The 17,649-nt window shown below is 49.9% G+C and overlaps 1 protein-coding gene across 1 annotated transcript in view; it reads left to right on the top strand.

Moving 5' to 3' along the window:
• Positions 1 to 643: 643 nt before the first annotated feature.
• The window catches only part of NTN1 (netrin 1), a 172,342-nt gene continuing 155,336 nt past the window's right edge, over positions 644 to 17,649 (top strand). The window contains exons 1-2 of the mRNA XM_054571254.1: positions 644 to 784; positions 1,228 to 2,309. Of these exons, the coding sequence (XP_054427229.1) occupies positions 1,292 to 2,309 (1,018 nt within the window). The 5' untranslated portion in view covers positions 644 to 784; positions 1,228 to 1,291. The remainder of the gene's footprint in view (positions 785 to 1,227; positions 2,310 to 17,649) is intronic.

Raw genomic sequence — 17,649 nt, 5'->3', positions numbered from 1 at the left:
TGGGACCAGGAGAGAGAAAATCGTCCCCTCCCCCACCCCACCCCCCGCCCGCGCGCTACCAGAGGCGTGGGGCCGGCGGAAACCTGCGAGGCTCCCGGGGCAGCGCGGGGCCGGGGCGAGGCTGACAGTCCCCGGCCGCCCCTCCTCCCTCCAAGGGGTGCGCGCGGGCCCAGCCCCCTCTCCGGGGTTTCCCCGGGCGCTCTTCTAGCTTTCTCTTTGTCTTTGCTTTGCTTTCTCGGGCTCCCGGGTTCCCACCCGCTCGCGTTCTCGGCTCTCGCCGCGTCCCAGGCCGGTTCCGTTTAACTTTCTTCTTTCCCGGGGTGAAAACTTTGCTCGCGAGCGGGCGGTTGCTCGCCGACGTTATTGGCCGGCGCCCCGCCCGGCGGTCCCGCCCCCCGCCCCCGCGCTCCCCTCCGCCCCCCACTCCCCGCTCGAGCGGCGGCGGCGGCAGCGGCGGAGCCTTCCGAGGCGTGCGTGCGTGTGTGTGAGTAAGCGCCAGCGAGCGTGAGTGTGTGTGCGCCCCGGGCGCGGGCTGGGCAGCACTCGGACCGCGGCGGGAGACGGGCGGCCGCCTCGTCACTCGGGAGGGAGAGGCGGCGGCAGCGGCCGAGCCGGGGCCGGGGCTGGGTAGCGGCGGCCGCGCCGGGCATGGAGCTGGCAAGCCCGCGCTGAGGCAGGACGCGTCTGCTAGCTGCGAGTGAGAGGCTCTAGCCGTCCGGCGTGCGGGCTCCCCGGCCGGGGCCAGGGCGGGCAAACTTTTCTTTCTCTTTTGCCCTCTCCAGAGGTAAAGTCCCGAGTGCGGAGTCTCCAGCGGGGACGCGATCTGGGGCACCGGAGAGGGATCCACAGGGTGCGGGAGAAAGGGGCGCGGGTCGTGCGGGGTTGGAGGCCCTCACGCTCTTCTGCACCCGAGACTTGGGTGCTAGGCGGGCTGGGCTGGCTGCGGACGGGCAGACGGGCGCGGGCATGCCCCTCGGGCGGCGTGGAGGCGGTGGTGGCTGGGAAGCCGAGCGTTAGCCCGTGGCCCCGGTTCTCCGCTCGGCCGGGGAGAAGCGCGGGCGATTCTTGCTTGGGGGCTCCGGATTCGCCTTCCTCTGCGAGGCGGGCAATCGGGCGCGGGGTTAGTGCTGGAGAAGCCGGGCGTTCGCCCGCGCCGCGGCTCTCTGCCCCGCGGGGGATGGAGGTTGCGGGGCGGGCTGGCTGAGTGCAGCTCCCCTTTCTCCGCAGGCGCCTTCTGCGGCGGGCGGACCGACTCCTCGGCGCGGCGGGGACGGGGCAAGCTGGACGCAGCATGATGCGCGCAGTGTGGGAGGCGCTGGCAGCGCTGGCGGCGGTGGCGTGCCTGGTGGGCGCGGTGCGCGGCGGGCCCGGGCTCAGCATGTTCGCGGGCCAGGCGGCGCAGCCGGACCCCTGCTCGGATGAGAACGGCCACCCCCGCCGCTGCATCCCTGACTTTGTCAACGCGGCCTTCGGCAAGGACGTGCGCGTGTCCAGCACCTGCGGCAGGCCCCCGGCGCGCTACTGCGTGGTGAGCGAGCGCGGCGAGGAGCGGCTGCGCTCCTGCCACCTCTGCAACGCGTCGGACCCCAAGAAGGCGCACCCACCTGCCTTCCTCACGGATCTCAACAACCCGCACAACCTGACGTGTTGGCAGTCGGAGAACTACCTGCAGTTTCCGCACAACGTCACGCTCACGCTGTCGCTCGGCAAGAAGTTCGAGGTGACTTACGTGAGCCTGCAGTTCTGCTCTCCACGGCCCGAGTCCATGGCCATCTACAAGTCCATGGACTACGGGCGCACGTGGGTGCCCTTCCAGTTCTACTCCACGCAGTGCCGCAAGATGTACAACCGGCCACATCGCGCGCCCATCACCAAGCAGAACGAGCAGGAGGCCGTGTGTACTGACTCGCACACGGACATGCGCCCGCTCTCGGGCGGCCTCATCGCCTTCAGCACGCTGGACGGGCGGCCCTCGGCACACGACTTCGACAACTCGCCGGTGCTGCAGGACTGGGTCACGGCCACCGACATCCGCGTGGCTTTCAGCCGCCTGCACACATTCGGCGACGAGAACGAGGACGACTCGGAGCTGGCGCGCGACTCGTACTTCTATGCAGTGTCCGACCTGCAGGTGGGCGGCCGCTGCAAGTGCAACGGACACGCGGCCCGTTGCGTGCGTGACCGCGACGACAGCCTGGTGTGCGACTGCAGGCACAACACGGCCGGCCCCGAGTGCGACCGCTGCAAGCCCTTTCACTACGACCGGCCCTGGCAGCGCGCCACAGCCCGCGAGGCCAACGAGTGTGTGGGTGAGTGGAGCGCCGCGGGGCTGCGGGCGGCGGGCGGCGGGCAGCGGGCGGGGACGCGGGTGGGCTGCTCCCGGGCCTCGCAGCCACGAGTTCCCTGGAGCGTCAGCGGCAGCTGCACGGAGGATCGTCCATTGCGGTAACGCCGCGGGAATGGTGGGAGGTGCGTGCCGGGATATCGTGGACCAGAGAGGGCAGAGAGCACGACCACTCGCTCGCGTGGAGCTGGCCGTGGACCCTCGGGTTTGCCCCTAGTGCGCTCTGTGAAGCCAAGAAGAAGCGCGAGAAATGCCACGGGGAGAGGGTTTTTCAGAAAATTTGCCGACTGGTCCCTCTAACCTCGGAGCCAAATGCAAACACTCATTGCCTCACCCGTAGTTTGGCGGGACCCCGGGAACCATCTCCGCCCCACCCCTCCCCCCGTTCCTAGGGCTGCAGCTGGGCGCGCAGTTGGGGATCCCGGCCGGGTTCCCGGGAAGTTCCAGCCCCACAACCGTAAATCCCTTGGGAGATGGCAGAGGGATTTGCAGTTTGGGGCCAGTTCTCTACCCGACGAATTGTCGTTTATGGTTTGAAAAAAAATTATTTTTTTCTTTTGGACAGCGTGTTTGTGTTAGCAAAAGAATGATGTGATTTAAATTACTATCTGCAGATTACAAAGAAGAGTTCGGTAGCTATTTTACACTCATTCAGTTCTGGTTCAAAAAAGAAGTAAACTAGAATTTTTTGTTAGTGTCAGAGTTTGGTGAAATTAAACAGTTTTGAATTAACCAAGGGTCCAGATTCTCGCTTTTTAATGGGGTTTCAGTTCCTGAAAGAGAAAACTGATAAAACCGGCACTGGCGAGAATACGTTGTGTCAAAAAGGAGGCTTGAAAAAATGGATACGTTCTATTTCTGCATTGCACAGTTTTGCTGCTATAGAAACTTTCAGACACCAGTTCCCCCCCCGCCCCCCACGACCGGGTTGGGGGTGAGGGAAGGAGGGGGCAGATAGTAAGACAGTACTTTACTTTTCCAGTATGAGAGGTAAATTTCCAAATCCCTCATTTTGTTTTAATGGAAATTATTTCGTTTGTAAAGTGCCATTTGGTGTGCATCTTTTGTGAACGTATAGATTTTTCCCCCCCGCCTCTCTCCACCCCCGAAACAGCCAGTGTGAGTCTCTTCAATTGCTTCGCCCTCTGAGGCACATTGCAAAGTTTGCTGGTCCCCACAAACACACGTTTTGAGGTCTGGTTCTGATTAATTGTGTCATGTTGTTGTCGAATAGTTTGTGCCTCATGACTGCGGATGCAGACTTTTGAGCAATCGAATGGAAAACATGTCTTGGAGAGCCGGGTCGCGCTGAGGCCCAGCAAGGCCTCCTGTTGCGTGGCGGGGCCTCCATTTTTGCACTCAGTGTGTCCCGATTTTGCAGACCTAATTGTTCTCCTCCCTCCTGGAAGAGAAGGAACCGGTCGCCAGTTTGAAGAGACTTTGCAGGATTCCCCAGTGAGATAGTAGTTATAGCCGGAATTAGTGCTCTTTGAGAATAAAATTCCTTTGATCTGGTCAATTTCTTCAGAAACGTTGGTTTTTCCCATCTCTTCCCCTTTTCTCTCTTTCCTCTTTTCTTTTCTTCCTTTTGTGCGTAAAAACCCTGTATTGACATTCCAAGGGCCTCCCAGGGTTTTGCTATCAGTTTTAGTTTGTATGTGCATATGAAAGATACCTTTGAATTGTCACCAGCAGGGCCTAATTGGACTAATGCGAGTGAATACATTGAGGCAGATAAACTGGACTTTGTGGTGACATTTTACTGGTTTGAAGATTCCTCAGTGTTAGAGTTGTTCAGATTCATCAGCCACCCCTATCTTCCCTTGTCACTGTGAAGACATAACCCACATTTGCTGTAATAATGGTTATGCACTTGAAATAACCTCTGTCATTGAGGATTTTGTATTTTGATTAAAGCACTAACTATGCACAAATTGGATTGACTGTTTTTTTTTTTAGGCCAAATTGAGCAATCAACATATTAACTAATGTAATTAGTAAGCCTTTTTGCTCAAAAAGTTTAATTAGGCCTAATAAGTACATAATCTACATGACAAATAATAGGCTAACAATATTTTCTGTTTTTTTACTGAACTTACTTTAATTCTCAGTAGTTAAAGAATCTTTAAATTTTGCCAATTACTCAGTCATCTTATAAAAGCAAAGCCAATTCGACTATGTTAAAGTTATTTATAGTTTCCTTTTTGAATAGATGTTCTGATACCTTGTAGACACAGATGGGAAAGTTGGTTTGAAGTTTCCCCATAGTCTGAGTTGAAGTCTTAGTGATTTTTCCATCATTCTGCAAAAGAGAAAGCCAGCAAAGACAATTTAAAAGTGATTTACAATTAAAGGTCGAGGTTTTTATGAAAAGGCCCCGTAGTGGAGATACATGAATGAGTTAGTATTTGACAGGTGTTCTGAGACACTACAGGGCACTGTGCTAGGAAAAAGCATTAATAAATCCTTCAAACACTAACTTTTGTACTATCAGCGGCTCAGATTTTTCCCCCCCAACATAATCCCATCTTGTGAATTTCACACTGTTGACATATAAAGTCAAGCTACCCAGATTATTTACAACTAAGGCAGAGTAAAGAAGTATATATCTATTTTATTCCAAAAATCGGTCTTGATAAAAATAACACACTGTCACAGTGCTATTCTGTCTTTGCCTTTATAAAATGAGACACGATTAAGAATAGACTGAAATGGGATCCTTCCCCAGGTTAACCCCAATTCCTAAAACTCTAAAAGGAATCTTGCTACTATTTCACTAAATGGCTCTTCTATATAGGGCCAGGATACTTTCAGATTACTAAGAAATGCGTATATCCTATAGGTTTCCTTTGGTCAAGCTTTCTTTTTGGTGTCGTTTCAAGGTTGAATTCTCTATGGAATAAATGTGAACTTCTGTAAAACCCAATTTTATTTTAAATGCAATTTTGGATTTCTCCCGGAAAAAAAAAACAAACCCTCAAAACAATATGAAAGACAAGACTACGTATAATGTTACAGCCTCGACAGCTCTCAGTGGAATAACTAAATACTTTCTTCCGCCCATATGTATCAGCAGTATTCACATGCTTTTATACACATGTGCATTTACATTCATGGTGTAAAGAAGCATCCATGCATGGTGGGGGGGGGGTGTACATTCAAGGGAAAATGCATGAACAGTTTTAAACCACCTGGGTTGCTAGGCCCTTTTCCCCCTTCCTTCCCCCCCGCACCCCCAAAAGAGCATCTGAAGACCATATTGTGTTTCGTAAATTATTGACATCAGTTTTAATCAGTGTCCCTCTGACGTCGGAGCTGTGTTAGTATTTAGTGCCTGACTAAGCATGCTGTTTAATCGTACTGTGGGGGTGTCAGTGTGAACCCCTGCCTGGTTTGTGACAGGGTGAGCTTGTGAAAACTCGTTTTGCGACTCACTCTATGGTGTTGCATTGCCCAGCTGAAACCCAAAACCCACACAAAAGACATCTCTGCAAGATGAGCGCTGTGCTAGGCCGGCCTCCTCTGGTCATGGGTACCTGCAACATGATGCCCGTAATTGTTTAAACATGGCTTTGTGAGGGAGTTTTTCATGCTGCAAATGGCTCGAGCGTTTGGGCCTACCATCATCCCCAGCAAGAGGAGGATGTATCGGTGGTGTTGCCATGAGAAATCCAATGCCCCACTAAAGACTCCGGCAAAATCAGAAGGTTCTCATGGTTTGCTGCCTAGTACAGAGTCTGGCACATAGCTGTACATCAGTGGATGTTTTTATAGTCATGGTAATTATTATAATTATTGTCATTGTGATGATTAACTCCCAAGGGCTTATTTTTTGCCAAGCGCTCACATTCATTTAGTCATTTAATCATTATGGCTATGCTAATAACAGGCACTGTTATTGTTTTTATTTTACAGATGAGGAAGCCATAACCTAGAGACAGTCACGGTTAACCCAAAGGCTACTTCTAGCTATTAGTACTACATATAGCTGGTAGGTGGTGGAGCTAGAACTCCAACCTGATGTTTATGCTTGTGTTGCATCCTCCGTGCTGCCCCCCCAACCCATAGTATAGCAGGATGGAGGATGGATGGATGGATGGGTGGATGAACAGCAGTTACACATCCATGAATAGGAGAAAAGTTGGCCCAACCTGTTACTTCTTGATAGAACTACAGGTGGTTCCTGTGTTATGTTACCTAATACTGTGTCCTATTATTATATGTTACTGTGTTTATACGTGCTTAAATATGAGATTGTAAGTACTAAGTTGTCCTGTATTTTAGTCATCAGGCCTGGTGGGAGCTGGGGGTTAGGGACATCAGCGGGAAGGGTTTCAGTACTCTCTCGTGTGGGTGCTCGGCGTGCACAGGCATTGCTGATGGCGCAGCCTGCTTTCACTCCAGGGCTTGTGACCTCTCTCAAAGGTGGGAGAGCAGAGGTCGTAATCAGAAAATCCTCTTGAATCAAGGCCTTCTCCTTTCTCCCTGATGATTGGATTCCCCTCGCTTCTCCGGAGCATACTGGGGGGCGGGGGGGGGGGGGGGGGGCGGGGGGGATCCAGTCAGTAGCAAAGACGTGTTGTTCCTAAAGAGAGGAGTTTAGTGGCATGTCCTGGTCACCAGCGTGGTGCTGGTGGGGGCAGCTTTTGTGCATCAGCAGCACAGGGCTGTCATTTATCTCTGATGGTCCCGTAGCAGCTGGAGTGAGGGTCTCACGGGAGTTCTCCTTAGCGCCCGGTGGGCAGGGAGACGGCTCCCTCCCGTGTGCAGAGAAGAGGAACAGAGTGGCGTCGGGCAATCCTCGCGGGGTGGGTCGCTGCGCTTCCAGGCCCTGCCAAGCTCTGCTCCGGCCCTGCCCAGTCTTCTCTCTGACCTCCTCCTCCTGTAGAAAAATGAGATCCTCGGAAAAGTATTTGAGACTTCATGTCCAGAGAAAATATTGGAAAGGCAGTGGGTTGAAATTCAAATGTTCCCTGGAAGGAATCCCCTCATTTTCTGCTCACAGCTGGTATCGATATTTCCTTCTTGAGATGAGTTGTGCTTTTCATTAAGTAGATTTTTTGTCTTGGGATTAAACCAACATTGTATTCTTAATAGACTTTTATGTTTACACTTCAAAAGTCCACTGGGTTGGTTTTCGTGTTATCTTGATGGCTTCTATAGTTTCTGCTATGCACACTGGCCTCCCCAAAATAAACGGCTCTCTAGGGAACTGGATTATAAAACAGCCTTATCTGTCAAAGCACAAGTATGGATATTCCATGAGCCAGTATTTTTTTTCTTTCTTTTAGAAACAATAATCATACCTTGGATTTCTGCGGTGCCTTAAATTGGTGGGAGACCTGAGGTGTAGGAGGGTTTATGAAACCGTCAGGATTTAAACCTAACACTTGCAAAGCAGTCCCCAGCAGTTTGCCTGTCGTCTGGAAAGACACACACAGCCACAAGGTGTGGCATTGCCTGGCGCGGCTGGGGAGCTGCAGAGTCTAGAGTGTTAGTTCGCGGTGGTTGTCAGGTTGCATCCTGAAAACAGACTACAGACCCCTACTTAATGCCAGCTATTGTACTAGGTACTTTATATGTGCTTTGTTTCAATTAATCAGATTGCCACAAGGAACGGAAGCTTTTCAAAAACAGATGTCCCCGCCACCAAAGGGCAGTCTTTACATGGACTGAATTAAGTGCGGACAGGTCTGCAGGGCACATCTTGGCTTATTCAGTGACAGACACCGCTGCCTCCGCAGGGCGCGGAGGGATCGGCAGTGCTTGTTTGGAAGGCCGATCAGTGTGAAAGCCGTGTCCTATTATAACCAGCTCCGAGGTGCGGTGTTTTTGAATAGCGCCTGAAATAAGTGAGCTGCCCGGGACAGTCCCCCAGATGCGGGGCTCTCGGCCTTCGTGCTGACGGCTGTCCTGAGGTTTCCCTGGTGCAGCACAGCACGGCGAGCTCAGCATTGCATTCCCATGCCCTTATTCCAAAGATGCACCTCTATCGTAACCTCAGAATTAAATTTTAAGCTGCCTTTGAAATGTTGTGTAATTTATGTGCCCCCCCCCCACGCCCTCGCACGCCCTCATGTCTGAAGGCAGAGACCCATTTCAGTTGTCAGTCTGTGGCCTGAAGAGATAATGCTCCCGTCCCATCCCCCACTTCTGGGAGACCTTAGCTAGGTGTGTGTTCAGCCCCGGCTAAATCATTTTGTGCCAGTTCTACCCGCTGACGGGGAGGAGAGACTGTGGTCCGGTGATGGATGAGGTGAGAAGTGCTTCTCCTCAGAGCCTGCCCCTCCTGGCACTTCGGTGCCTGTCCCAGGCCTCCTTGGCGATGGACATTTTTGTCAGAGGCGTCTGCCGGCCCTCGGAGAACGAGGGGAGGTCATCGGAGGGGACAGGTGTCCAGGAGTTCGGCCAAGAAATGGGGACGTGTGCTCTGCCTTTTCCTGTGTTCAGGTCGCCCCCACAGGTCACTGATCCTTCTGCCACTGGGATTAGTGTAGTAGCTACAGTTCAGTGGAAGCGAATTCACATGGCAGTGCATTTATGCCTGTAAAGACGACCCAGGAGGACGGTGTCTGTATGTATGGTAGACTTCCAGGCTTTTTAAAGGGGTGGCTTTCCAGAGGTCAGAGAAAATTTGTTGGGTGAGAGCCTTGGAAGGCAGAAAGTAACACTGTAGTTCATTATATCAACTGTAACCGAGCCTTCCGGCCTCAGCTAGTGCCTGAGAAGACCTTGCTGGAGACCTGTGTCTGCGGGGCACTCGGGACCAGCCTGTGCAAGGTGTCCGGCCTCCTCAGACGGTTGTGTTCTAGTTGAGGGCTCATCCGTACCCGCTCCTTGCCTGGTGCTATTGGTAGATTTTCTAGATTTTTCCTCCAGTCCTCTTCTGCCTACAGATGAGAGACTGTGGGTTGTCATGCCCCATTTTTACCTGTTCCAGAGGCTCCGCACCTGTGTTAGACAGTGTGCAAGACCCCAGGGATCTTTAAAGGGGCTGGATCTGAATAACTGAGTCCCAGGTAACAAGGAAATGAGATATCTCTTTTAGTTTCTGGGGCCCTGTGTGTTGCACTGTGTTCCACATTTGAGGTCCTCAAACGATGCCCACGTCCCGCCTGCCGCATGACCGGTGTCAGTGCTTGGAGCGGCCAGTGCTTGGAGCGGCCAGTGCTTGGAGCGGCCGTGGTGAGTACTTCGTAGGTGTGCCGCCACTCCCCAGTCTGAAATCAGGGCAGACATTGCTAATCAATCACAGCACTCTTTTTTTTTTTTTTTTTCCTCCCTTAAGTCCAGAAATGGTCTTCGGGCATTGGAATCCTTCTCAATATAATACCCTAGGCAGCCATTACTACTTATTCAGAATTAGCCTAAGAGATGAAAACCATATGTCATTTTCTGTCTCCGAAGACTTTCCCCTGCTGCCCCAGCCAGCAGACAAGGATGTACCCTGCAAGCGGATGTTTCTGGAGCGGTCAGTGGCCAGGTGGCTCGGTTGGCTCTGGCATGCGGAGAGGTGTGACGTGGCTGCCGCCGGCAGGAGGGGCATGCTCTCATCTGGGAGGTTGTCATGTGGAGGGACGGATACTTGCATCATCATAAACATGGGTGGGCCCCCAGAGTGAGGAAATTTGCCAAGTGCCCAGGACACTAGGGAGGAACTGAGGGTCTTGGAGCGGGTGTTTGATTTGGCTCCTGTATCATGGGAGAATTGGAGTCTGGTTCACTTCGTGCTTCTCCTGCGTTTGTTCTGTCACGGTGTTTTTGTTTTCCTCGGTGCAAGGTTGTCTAGAGACCACAGCTCCCTGGAAGGAGTGATCTCCCTGGGAGCGTCCCCCCCGAAGTTCCTGTGGGAGTGCCCTGGGCTGGGAGAGCTCCAGGCTGCCCCCAGACGTGACCTGCTTGGCTCAGGCCCCCCCCGCCCCCCACACGAGGTTTTTCCACCTGAGAAGCTGGGCCCCTGACCCCAGGCCACGTCTTTGTGGCACTGAGAAATGAGGACTCCCCACAGCCACTTCCCTGAGCGCCCTGATTCCACTTGGGCCGGTGCAGAAAGCGCCGAACAATAACAGCCCAACCTCAGCATGAAAAAGGAAACACATTGTGTTTACAGATACAGAATTTGGCATCTGAAACATGAAAGTACCTTTGGGTTGGGCGCCGCAGGGCAGGGCTGTTGGACACCAGCCCCCTTGCTCGGAGTCCTGCGGCCAACTTGTTTCCTCTGCTCGAAGCCAGACCTCAGAGGTGGGCAGGTTGATCTCAGCCAACTCTTTATTCCCAGACCCAGCCCTGTCTCACTTCGTAGTTCAGAGCCGGAGAGAATTCACGGTGAGAAAGTGCTCGGCCTTCCCAGCTGCCCCGAGGGAGGAAATCGCTCCTCACTCCAATCCACAGAAATCAATCCTTTGTAACCCACATTGTTGGGCAGATCTGCCACCCTGATATGCAGAGATGCTAGAGAAGAAGGGTCTGGGCGTTATTCCCTTGTATTTCTCACCCTGTTTATTGTTGGAACTAGGGTTTGACAGCTGGGGTTTTTTTTTTGTTTTTTGTTTTTAAATCAAAGATCTCTGCAGAAGAATATGATCCAGTGAAAGTGAAAAGCAAGTATGGGTTTTTCTGATCCATAGGAAGTTTCTCAAATCAAGCTCAGAGAGCGCGGCATTTTGGCTCATTTTGGAAATACCAAGATATCCGTATTAAGGGTATGGATGAGAGCTCATGTCCAGCTTCAGAGTCCCTGGGGAGGAACCCGGCTCCTTGGGCGTATTATCTGCTCTGGGCATTCACTGTTTTATCTTCCTGAGAGCTGTGCTCAAGACCAGCTTGGTATGTGATGCAGGATGGGGAGTGGGAGGAGCCCTTGCATTTCTCTGCGGAGGGGCTCGGCAGCGGCGGAGGGAGGGCGGAAGAAGGGGGCCCGGAGCCGAAGTGCTCGTCTGCACCTTCGGGCTTCTGTCAGCATCCGCTTCTATAGCTCCCTCCCCGTCACGTGCTCTGTGCTGTACACTTTCCAGGCATCACTTCGTTTAGTTCTCATAACAGCCTTATGAGGTAGATTCTCTTATTATTCATAAACTTGAAAAAATAGTTATTTATTTGTAGAGAGAGGGGAAGGGAAGAAGAAAGAGGGGGAGGGAAATGTCGATGCATGAGAAGTGCCTTGATCTGTTGCCTCCCATCGCCCCCAGCTGGAGACCTGGCTCACAACCCAGGCACATGCCTAGACTAGGAATCAAACCAGCGACCCCTTGGTTCCCAGGCTGGCACTCAGTCCATTGAGCCACCCCAGCCATGGCGTATACAGTAAACTCTCTTGAAGAGTAACATGCATACAGAAGAGTCCGTGAATCGTAAGCGTACAGCTCCCAGACACCTCACCACGTGACCACGCCTGCACGACCAGCACCCGCATCAGGAACAGACTGGCACCCCAGCAGCTGCCCTGTGTCCCCTTCCAGTCACCGCATTCCCTGCCCACCATACAGCGGTTTTGACTGGTTTTGAACTTACATAAATTGAATCATATTCTGGCTTCTTTAGCTCAGTAGTCAATTTGTGGTATTTACCCGTAGGTCGTCATAGTTTTATTCGTTCCCATTGCTTTATAGCGCCCTATGATGTTCATGTACACATTTATTTGTTTGTTCCATTTATGGGGGACATTTGGGTTGTTTCCAGATTTTAGCTGTTAAAAATAACGCTTCTGTGGCCATGTGCGTCTGTGACGCACATATGGATGCATTTCTGTTGGGTGTGTGTTTAGAAGTGGAATCACTGGGTCCTAGAGGAGGTGTCTGTTCAGCCGTAGTACAAGGTGGTTATAGGTTGGCTACACATTTTGTAGAAAGTTTTACACACCATTTTACAGGTGAAGAAATTGAGGCACACGCAGGATACGTAACTTGCCCAAGGTCACACCGTCGCAGGGCCAGCTAGCAAGTGGTAGAGCTGGATTACAGTCTTCCGCGGTGTGGCCCTGGAGTCTTGCTTTTGCACCACTCTCCCTGGTTGTCATTCATCTTTAATCCGTACATACCCTGTCAAGGAAAACTGGTAACACCGAGGGGCAGAGGTGACTTTGAGGAGGTTCATCTGCTTCTCTGGGCCTCGGCCTCTTCTTCTGTAACACGAGGGGTGGGGCCATGAAGACCATCCTCAGCCCTGATGTGCTCTGCTGCAGGGGAATGCACCTCCTTCCGGAGGACTTTCCCAATCTGTGTTACCCGCCCATCCCATCTCGACCAGAAGCAGCTCTCAACTGGAATGATATCTTTCCCAGCCCCTCCTTCCACTGGGGCTCCCTCAGAAGACTGCTCAGGCTCTGGCTGGGGGACTTCACGTTGCCTGCCCTCCAAGACACCTGGGAATGTCCCCACCAGCTCTTCCCTCTGGGTATCGGAAGACATGGGATCTGTTCCTTCTTTGTCCTCTGGCGTGTTTACCTGGATGCATGTTCAACAAAGGCCGCTCACCTGTGTAACTAACTCAGTCATCAGTAAGTAAAGTATTTTCGTAAGACCTCGTTATGCCCTTCCCAACCGCCCTCCCCGGCCCCACATGCACGCACTTTAACTGCCATATTGACTTCCAACCATAAATTTTGTTTTGCTGGTCCTTGAACTCCCTGTCAATGAAATTATAGTGTATTCTTTTCAATACCTGGCTTATTTTGCTCAGCATCATTTCCTTGTAAAGAGTCTTAAACATAACTTATCCTAGTCCTCTTTAGTTTGGTGGATGACCCCCACTTCATGGCGGGGACGAGCCTCCTGCTTGTTTCGTCTGCTGACTTTTCTTCCTAGTGAGTGAGTTCCTTGTGTGTTTCGTCCTGTCTGCCTGTGAGCTTATCTTTATTGGGGATTTTGTGGAAATCCCACTGGTCTTAGTTCTGGAAATGCTTCTACTGAGTGATTTTGCCAGATACCCTAGAGTTATCATTGGCTTGGGACTGATTTTTCCATTAATTAATTATCTGGGAAATTCCTGTGTCAAATGAGGAATATGCATTTTTGCCTCTCATTTCTAGGAGGCCTACCTTTCATTTTCCCACGGAAGACTTTTTCTCCCTTTACCCAAGGGTTTTGTTGTCACCCGAGGTTGATGGACAAAGATGTTGAGCCTCCCTTCCCCCGAGGGTGCATTCGGAAGGTCCAGGCCTTTGTGCCGCCGGGATAACTGCTGCAGCTCCCTGGCTGGTCTCCCTGCCTCTGCCCTTGTCCCCCAGCCTCAGTCTGTTCTTCCTGGCGGTTCTGTCTGCTCAGCTGGCTGAGTGGATGTCGTCCTCAGTGCCTCTTAGTCTTTGATCAGTTGTTATTTCTCAGTGCGGCCTGCCCTGACTCTCCTATTTAATATCCTCAAACAACTTCCTTATTTGTGCCTGTCTTGTCTGTGGTTGTTTCCTCCTCCCACCCCGCCCCACACACTTGATCACCCTTATCTTGCTCTATTTTCTATCCCCATAATGTCAGATTCTAACATACCATTTAATTTACTTATTATGTTTATTAACTGTCTTCCCATCCTCTCACTTTTTTTATTGTAACACTTGTTAGAATATACATTTATGTGAAGACAGATTCCTTGTCTGATTTGGTCACGGGTCCTGGCATGTTAGGATCTCATTTCTAACTCCTGGTCTTGTAAGAACCCAGGCCTCGATGTGCATCTGTGTGTGGGGACCAGAACCCACGCACATGGCCATCAAGGCCTGTTTCCAGGTCTAATAACCGGCATTTCTTTCCCCTTCTCTCCCCTCATGATCACCACGGCCTTAGTATTTCTTTAACACTTTGGCTTCAGATTCCTATTTCCTCTTATACATGGGATTTCCTTTTATTTCTTGTGAGATCTGCCACACATTAAATAATTTTAAAAATTACATTTCATCTAGTATTTTGAGATGTTTGCAGGAGGAGTTCTGGATTGGCTTAGGCCACTTTGTTACCAGAACTCAAGTTGTATATTTAATCCTTCATCCATCTGGAATTGTAACATATGGTTCGACGGTAAAGATTTCCATTTTCTTCATCAAATATTTAGCCAGTTATTCAGTGACAGTTATAGAAAAAAAATTATTCTCATTGATTTGAGATGCCACATTTATTAAATGCTTAAGTATTGTATAAACTTGGATCTGTTTTCTGGATTTTCCATTTTGTTTCCCTGAACTGTGTATTTTCCTGCCATTTCCTATCTGGATAGTGCATTTCAAAATCTCATGGGATCAGTATTTACTCATTTATTCTTTTTCATTGGTTCTTTTCCAGCTATTCTCGTTTGCTATTTTTATTTATTTATGCATAGGCTTTAGAGGCATTTGTCAAGTTTCAATGCAAATGCCATTGGTAATTTGATGATAGTATTGTTAAAATAAATTGTTGATCATTGATAATCTTATACTTTTTAAATTGTAACAGTATCAGTACAAATGTTGTACTTGGTGATTAGATTGTTCAGATGTCTCCATTAGGGTCATTAGGATATCAAAAGTGCAGGATACAAGTCTGCGTAAAATCACAAATTGTGTGTTTCTCTTTGGTTCTTCCAGATAAATTTTAAATTTTATTCAGATATAATAGAAACTCGGTAAATTGCACATATTTAAATGAGTGTTACTTGGTAAGTTTGACATATGTATATACCTACGACACCATCACCACACTAACGATAAAGAACATATTCATCAGCCTCAGATATTTCTTTTTTTTTAAAGATTTTTATTTATGTAGTTTTAGAGAGATGGAAAGGGAGGGAGAAAGAGAGGAAGAGAAACATCAATGTGTGAGAGATGCTTTAACTGGTTGCCTCTTGCGCGCCCCCAACCAGGGACCCAGCCCGCAGCCCAGGCACGTGCCCTGACTGGGAATCAAACTGGTGACCCTTTGGTTCACAGGTCGGCACTCAATCCATTGAGCCACACCAACCAGGGGAGCCTCAGATATTTCTGAATGATCCTTGGTAAATTTCTTTTACACCTCTTACCCTTTATTACCATTGTACTACTCTTTGTCATTTTATGTAAGTTTGCCTTTTCTAGATTTTTATATAAATAGAACCATATAGTGTATATTCTTTTTTGTCTGGTTTCTTTCAGTCTGCATAGTATTTGGAGACTCATCCATGATGTTACATGCATCAATCTTTCATTCCTTTTTATTGGGCATAGAATTCCATTGCATGGATATACCACAATTTATCCATTCACCTCAAGATGAACATTTAGGTTATTTTTAGTTTTGGGCTATTACAGATAAAGCAGCTATGAACATTCCTATACACATTTTTGAATGGACACATGCTTTTATCTCTTTTGGTTAAGTGCCTGGAAGAGGAGTGATAGATGATATGGTATGTTTAACTTTTAAAGAAACTGCCAAACTTACTGAACTCAAGGGGTTTGTAGCTTGGGGTGTTGACATTAAAAAAACAGATGTGATACTACAAGGTAATTTTATTGTAGCAAGTAAAGGAGATGGGATGCATATCTAAAGCTCTGTATTCCCCAAAGAAAGACTTAGCTATTGCTTATATACACCATGTAGTCAATTACACATTGATTTCTTCTTTGCAGTTAACTGTACTATTCTTATCCTGTTGAGTTTCTGCAAAGTCATCCTATTTACAGCTGCATCTGCAATATACTAACATCTAGCAAGAATAACACTTACTAACAACATTTAGAACTGCCCAGCCGTTGAGATTCTTGCCCTCTCTAACAATTCCACCCCTCTACCCCCCACCGCTGCCTCCCGGAGATTTTTTCATTCCACATTCTTGAGGGAACGTGGATGAAGGTCATACTTCTGTAACTGCTTCCTGCTGAACATGGACGGAGTATGTCTTTGAGTTAGAGGAGAAAAATTCTCTGGCTGCCTGATTTATGAAAATCTTGGGGTCCCCTAGGTACGGTGATTCCAGAGAACAAGAGCGCATAAAGAGAGCACTGGTCTAACAGAAGCTATGCACCATAAGAGGTGAGGCAGGAGTGGTAAAATCAAGGAGGCCGAGACCCTGCCACCCATAAACTCACTCTGGTGGGGATCCAATGAGCAAGATGGCCCAGAGGGACAGCTTCCTTCAGGACAGAGATGCCAGCAAGGGAGAGAAGGGGGAAGGTGCTGTCATACTTGAATCTTCTTCCTATATGATCCAGGACACCAAACCATGATTTTTAGTCAGGAATCACTTAGTCACCTGCTAAGTCTACCCAGGACTTTGAAGGACAGAGAGGACCTGGGCAAGAAGTGACTATGTAGAAAGGGAGAGCCCAGAGGGTGAAGCACAGCAACCACAGCAGAGGAAGGGATATCAGATAGGACAGTTCCATGCAAGATCCAGTTGGTGTCCCTGGTTCCTCAAGCACAGTGATGCTTGTTACCATGTGACCGAGTGAAAAGCTGAGTCTGGGGAGGGAGGACAGCTTGGGAGGAAGTCCTGACACAGCCTGCGCATCTGCTCACTGGGGACAGTGCACCGCAGAAACCCCACCCCCTCCTGTGACGGCAGGAAGCACTCCCGGGGAATACCCACAGGAGGAGGAGGGTAAAGAGTAAGGCTGAACACGGGAGGCCATGCTGTTCAGACCCCAGCACAAGGTCCTCTGTGACCAGACGTCCTGTTAGAACACCATTCTCTAGTTAGTTAGCCAGCTACACAGCTGCAGCTCTGAGACTAAAGCCCTTCTGAAAATCAGGATAAAAGGAGAAAACACAGCCTTTTAAAAATTTAATTCTTTTAATTTTTTTATTGTCAACACTACGACAGATATCCTTCATTTCCCCCCCTCCCTTGCCCTCTCAATTTTTTAACTGATTTTGAGAGAGAGAGAGAGGAAGGAGGAGAGAGAGACACACACACATCAATTTGTTTTTCCACTTATTTATGAATTCATTGGTTGATTCTTGTATGTGCCCAAGAATTGATCCCACAACCTTGGTGTATCAGGATGATGCTTTAACCAAGTAAGCTACCTGGCTGTGGCTCATTTGCCCCCTTTTTCCCCTCAAACTCACTGCCCAGTAGGCGCTTGGACAAGTCCTGAGATGAGATCTCTGTAATCCACAGTTTCCAGCTTTCACAGACTGTGGCTCCTTTGCCCCTTGCCCCCAGGTTGGAAACACTAGGAGCTCAAGACTGAAAGTGAAAATGGGACACAGCTGCAGGCATAGGTTGTGATGGAACAGGAGAGAAAAGGAAGGAGAGACTGTGGCGATGGCATGAGGCGCTGCCTGCAGGAGGCGCTGCCCCGCCTCCCCTCTTTCTCCGGTCGCACCTTTTCTCTCGCTGCATAGGCCGCGCTGCAT

Source organism: Pteronotus mesoamericanus, unplaced genomic scaffold (assembly GCF_021234165.1).
Source record: "Pteronotus mesoamericanus isolate MK-2021 breed Mesoamerican mustached bat unplaced genomic scaffold, CSHL_Meso_final contig_22, whole genome shotgun sequence".
Classification (NCBI taxonomy): Eukaryota; Metazoa; Chordata; class Mammalia; order Chiroptera; family Mormoopidae; genus Pteronotus; species Pteronotus mesoamericanus.
This window is presented reverse-complemented; position numbering and strand designations above follow the sequence as displayed.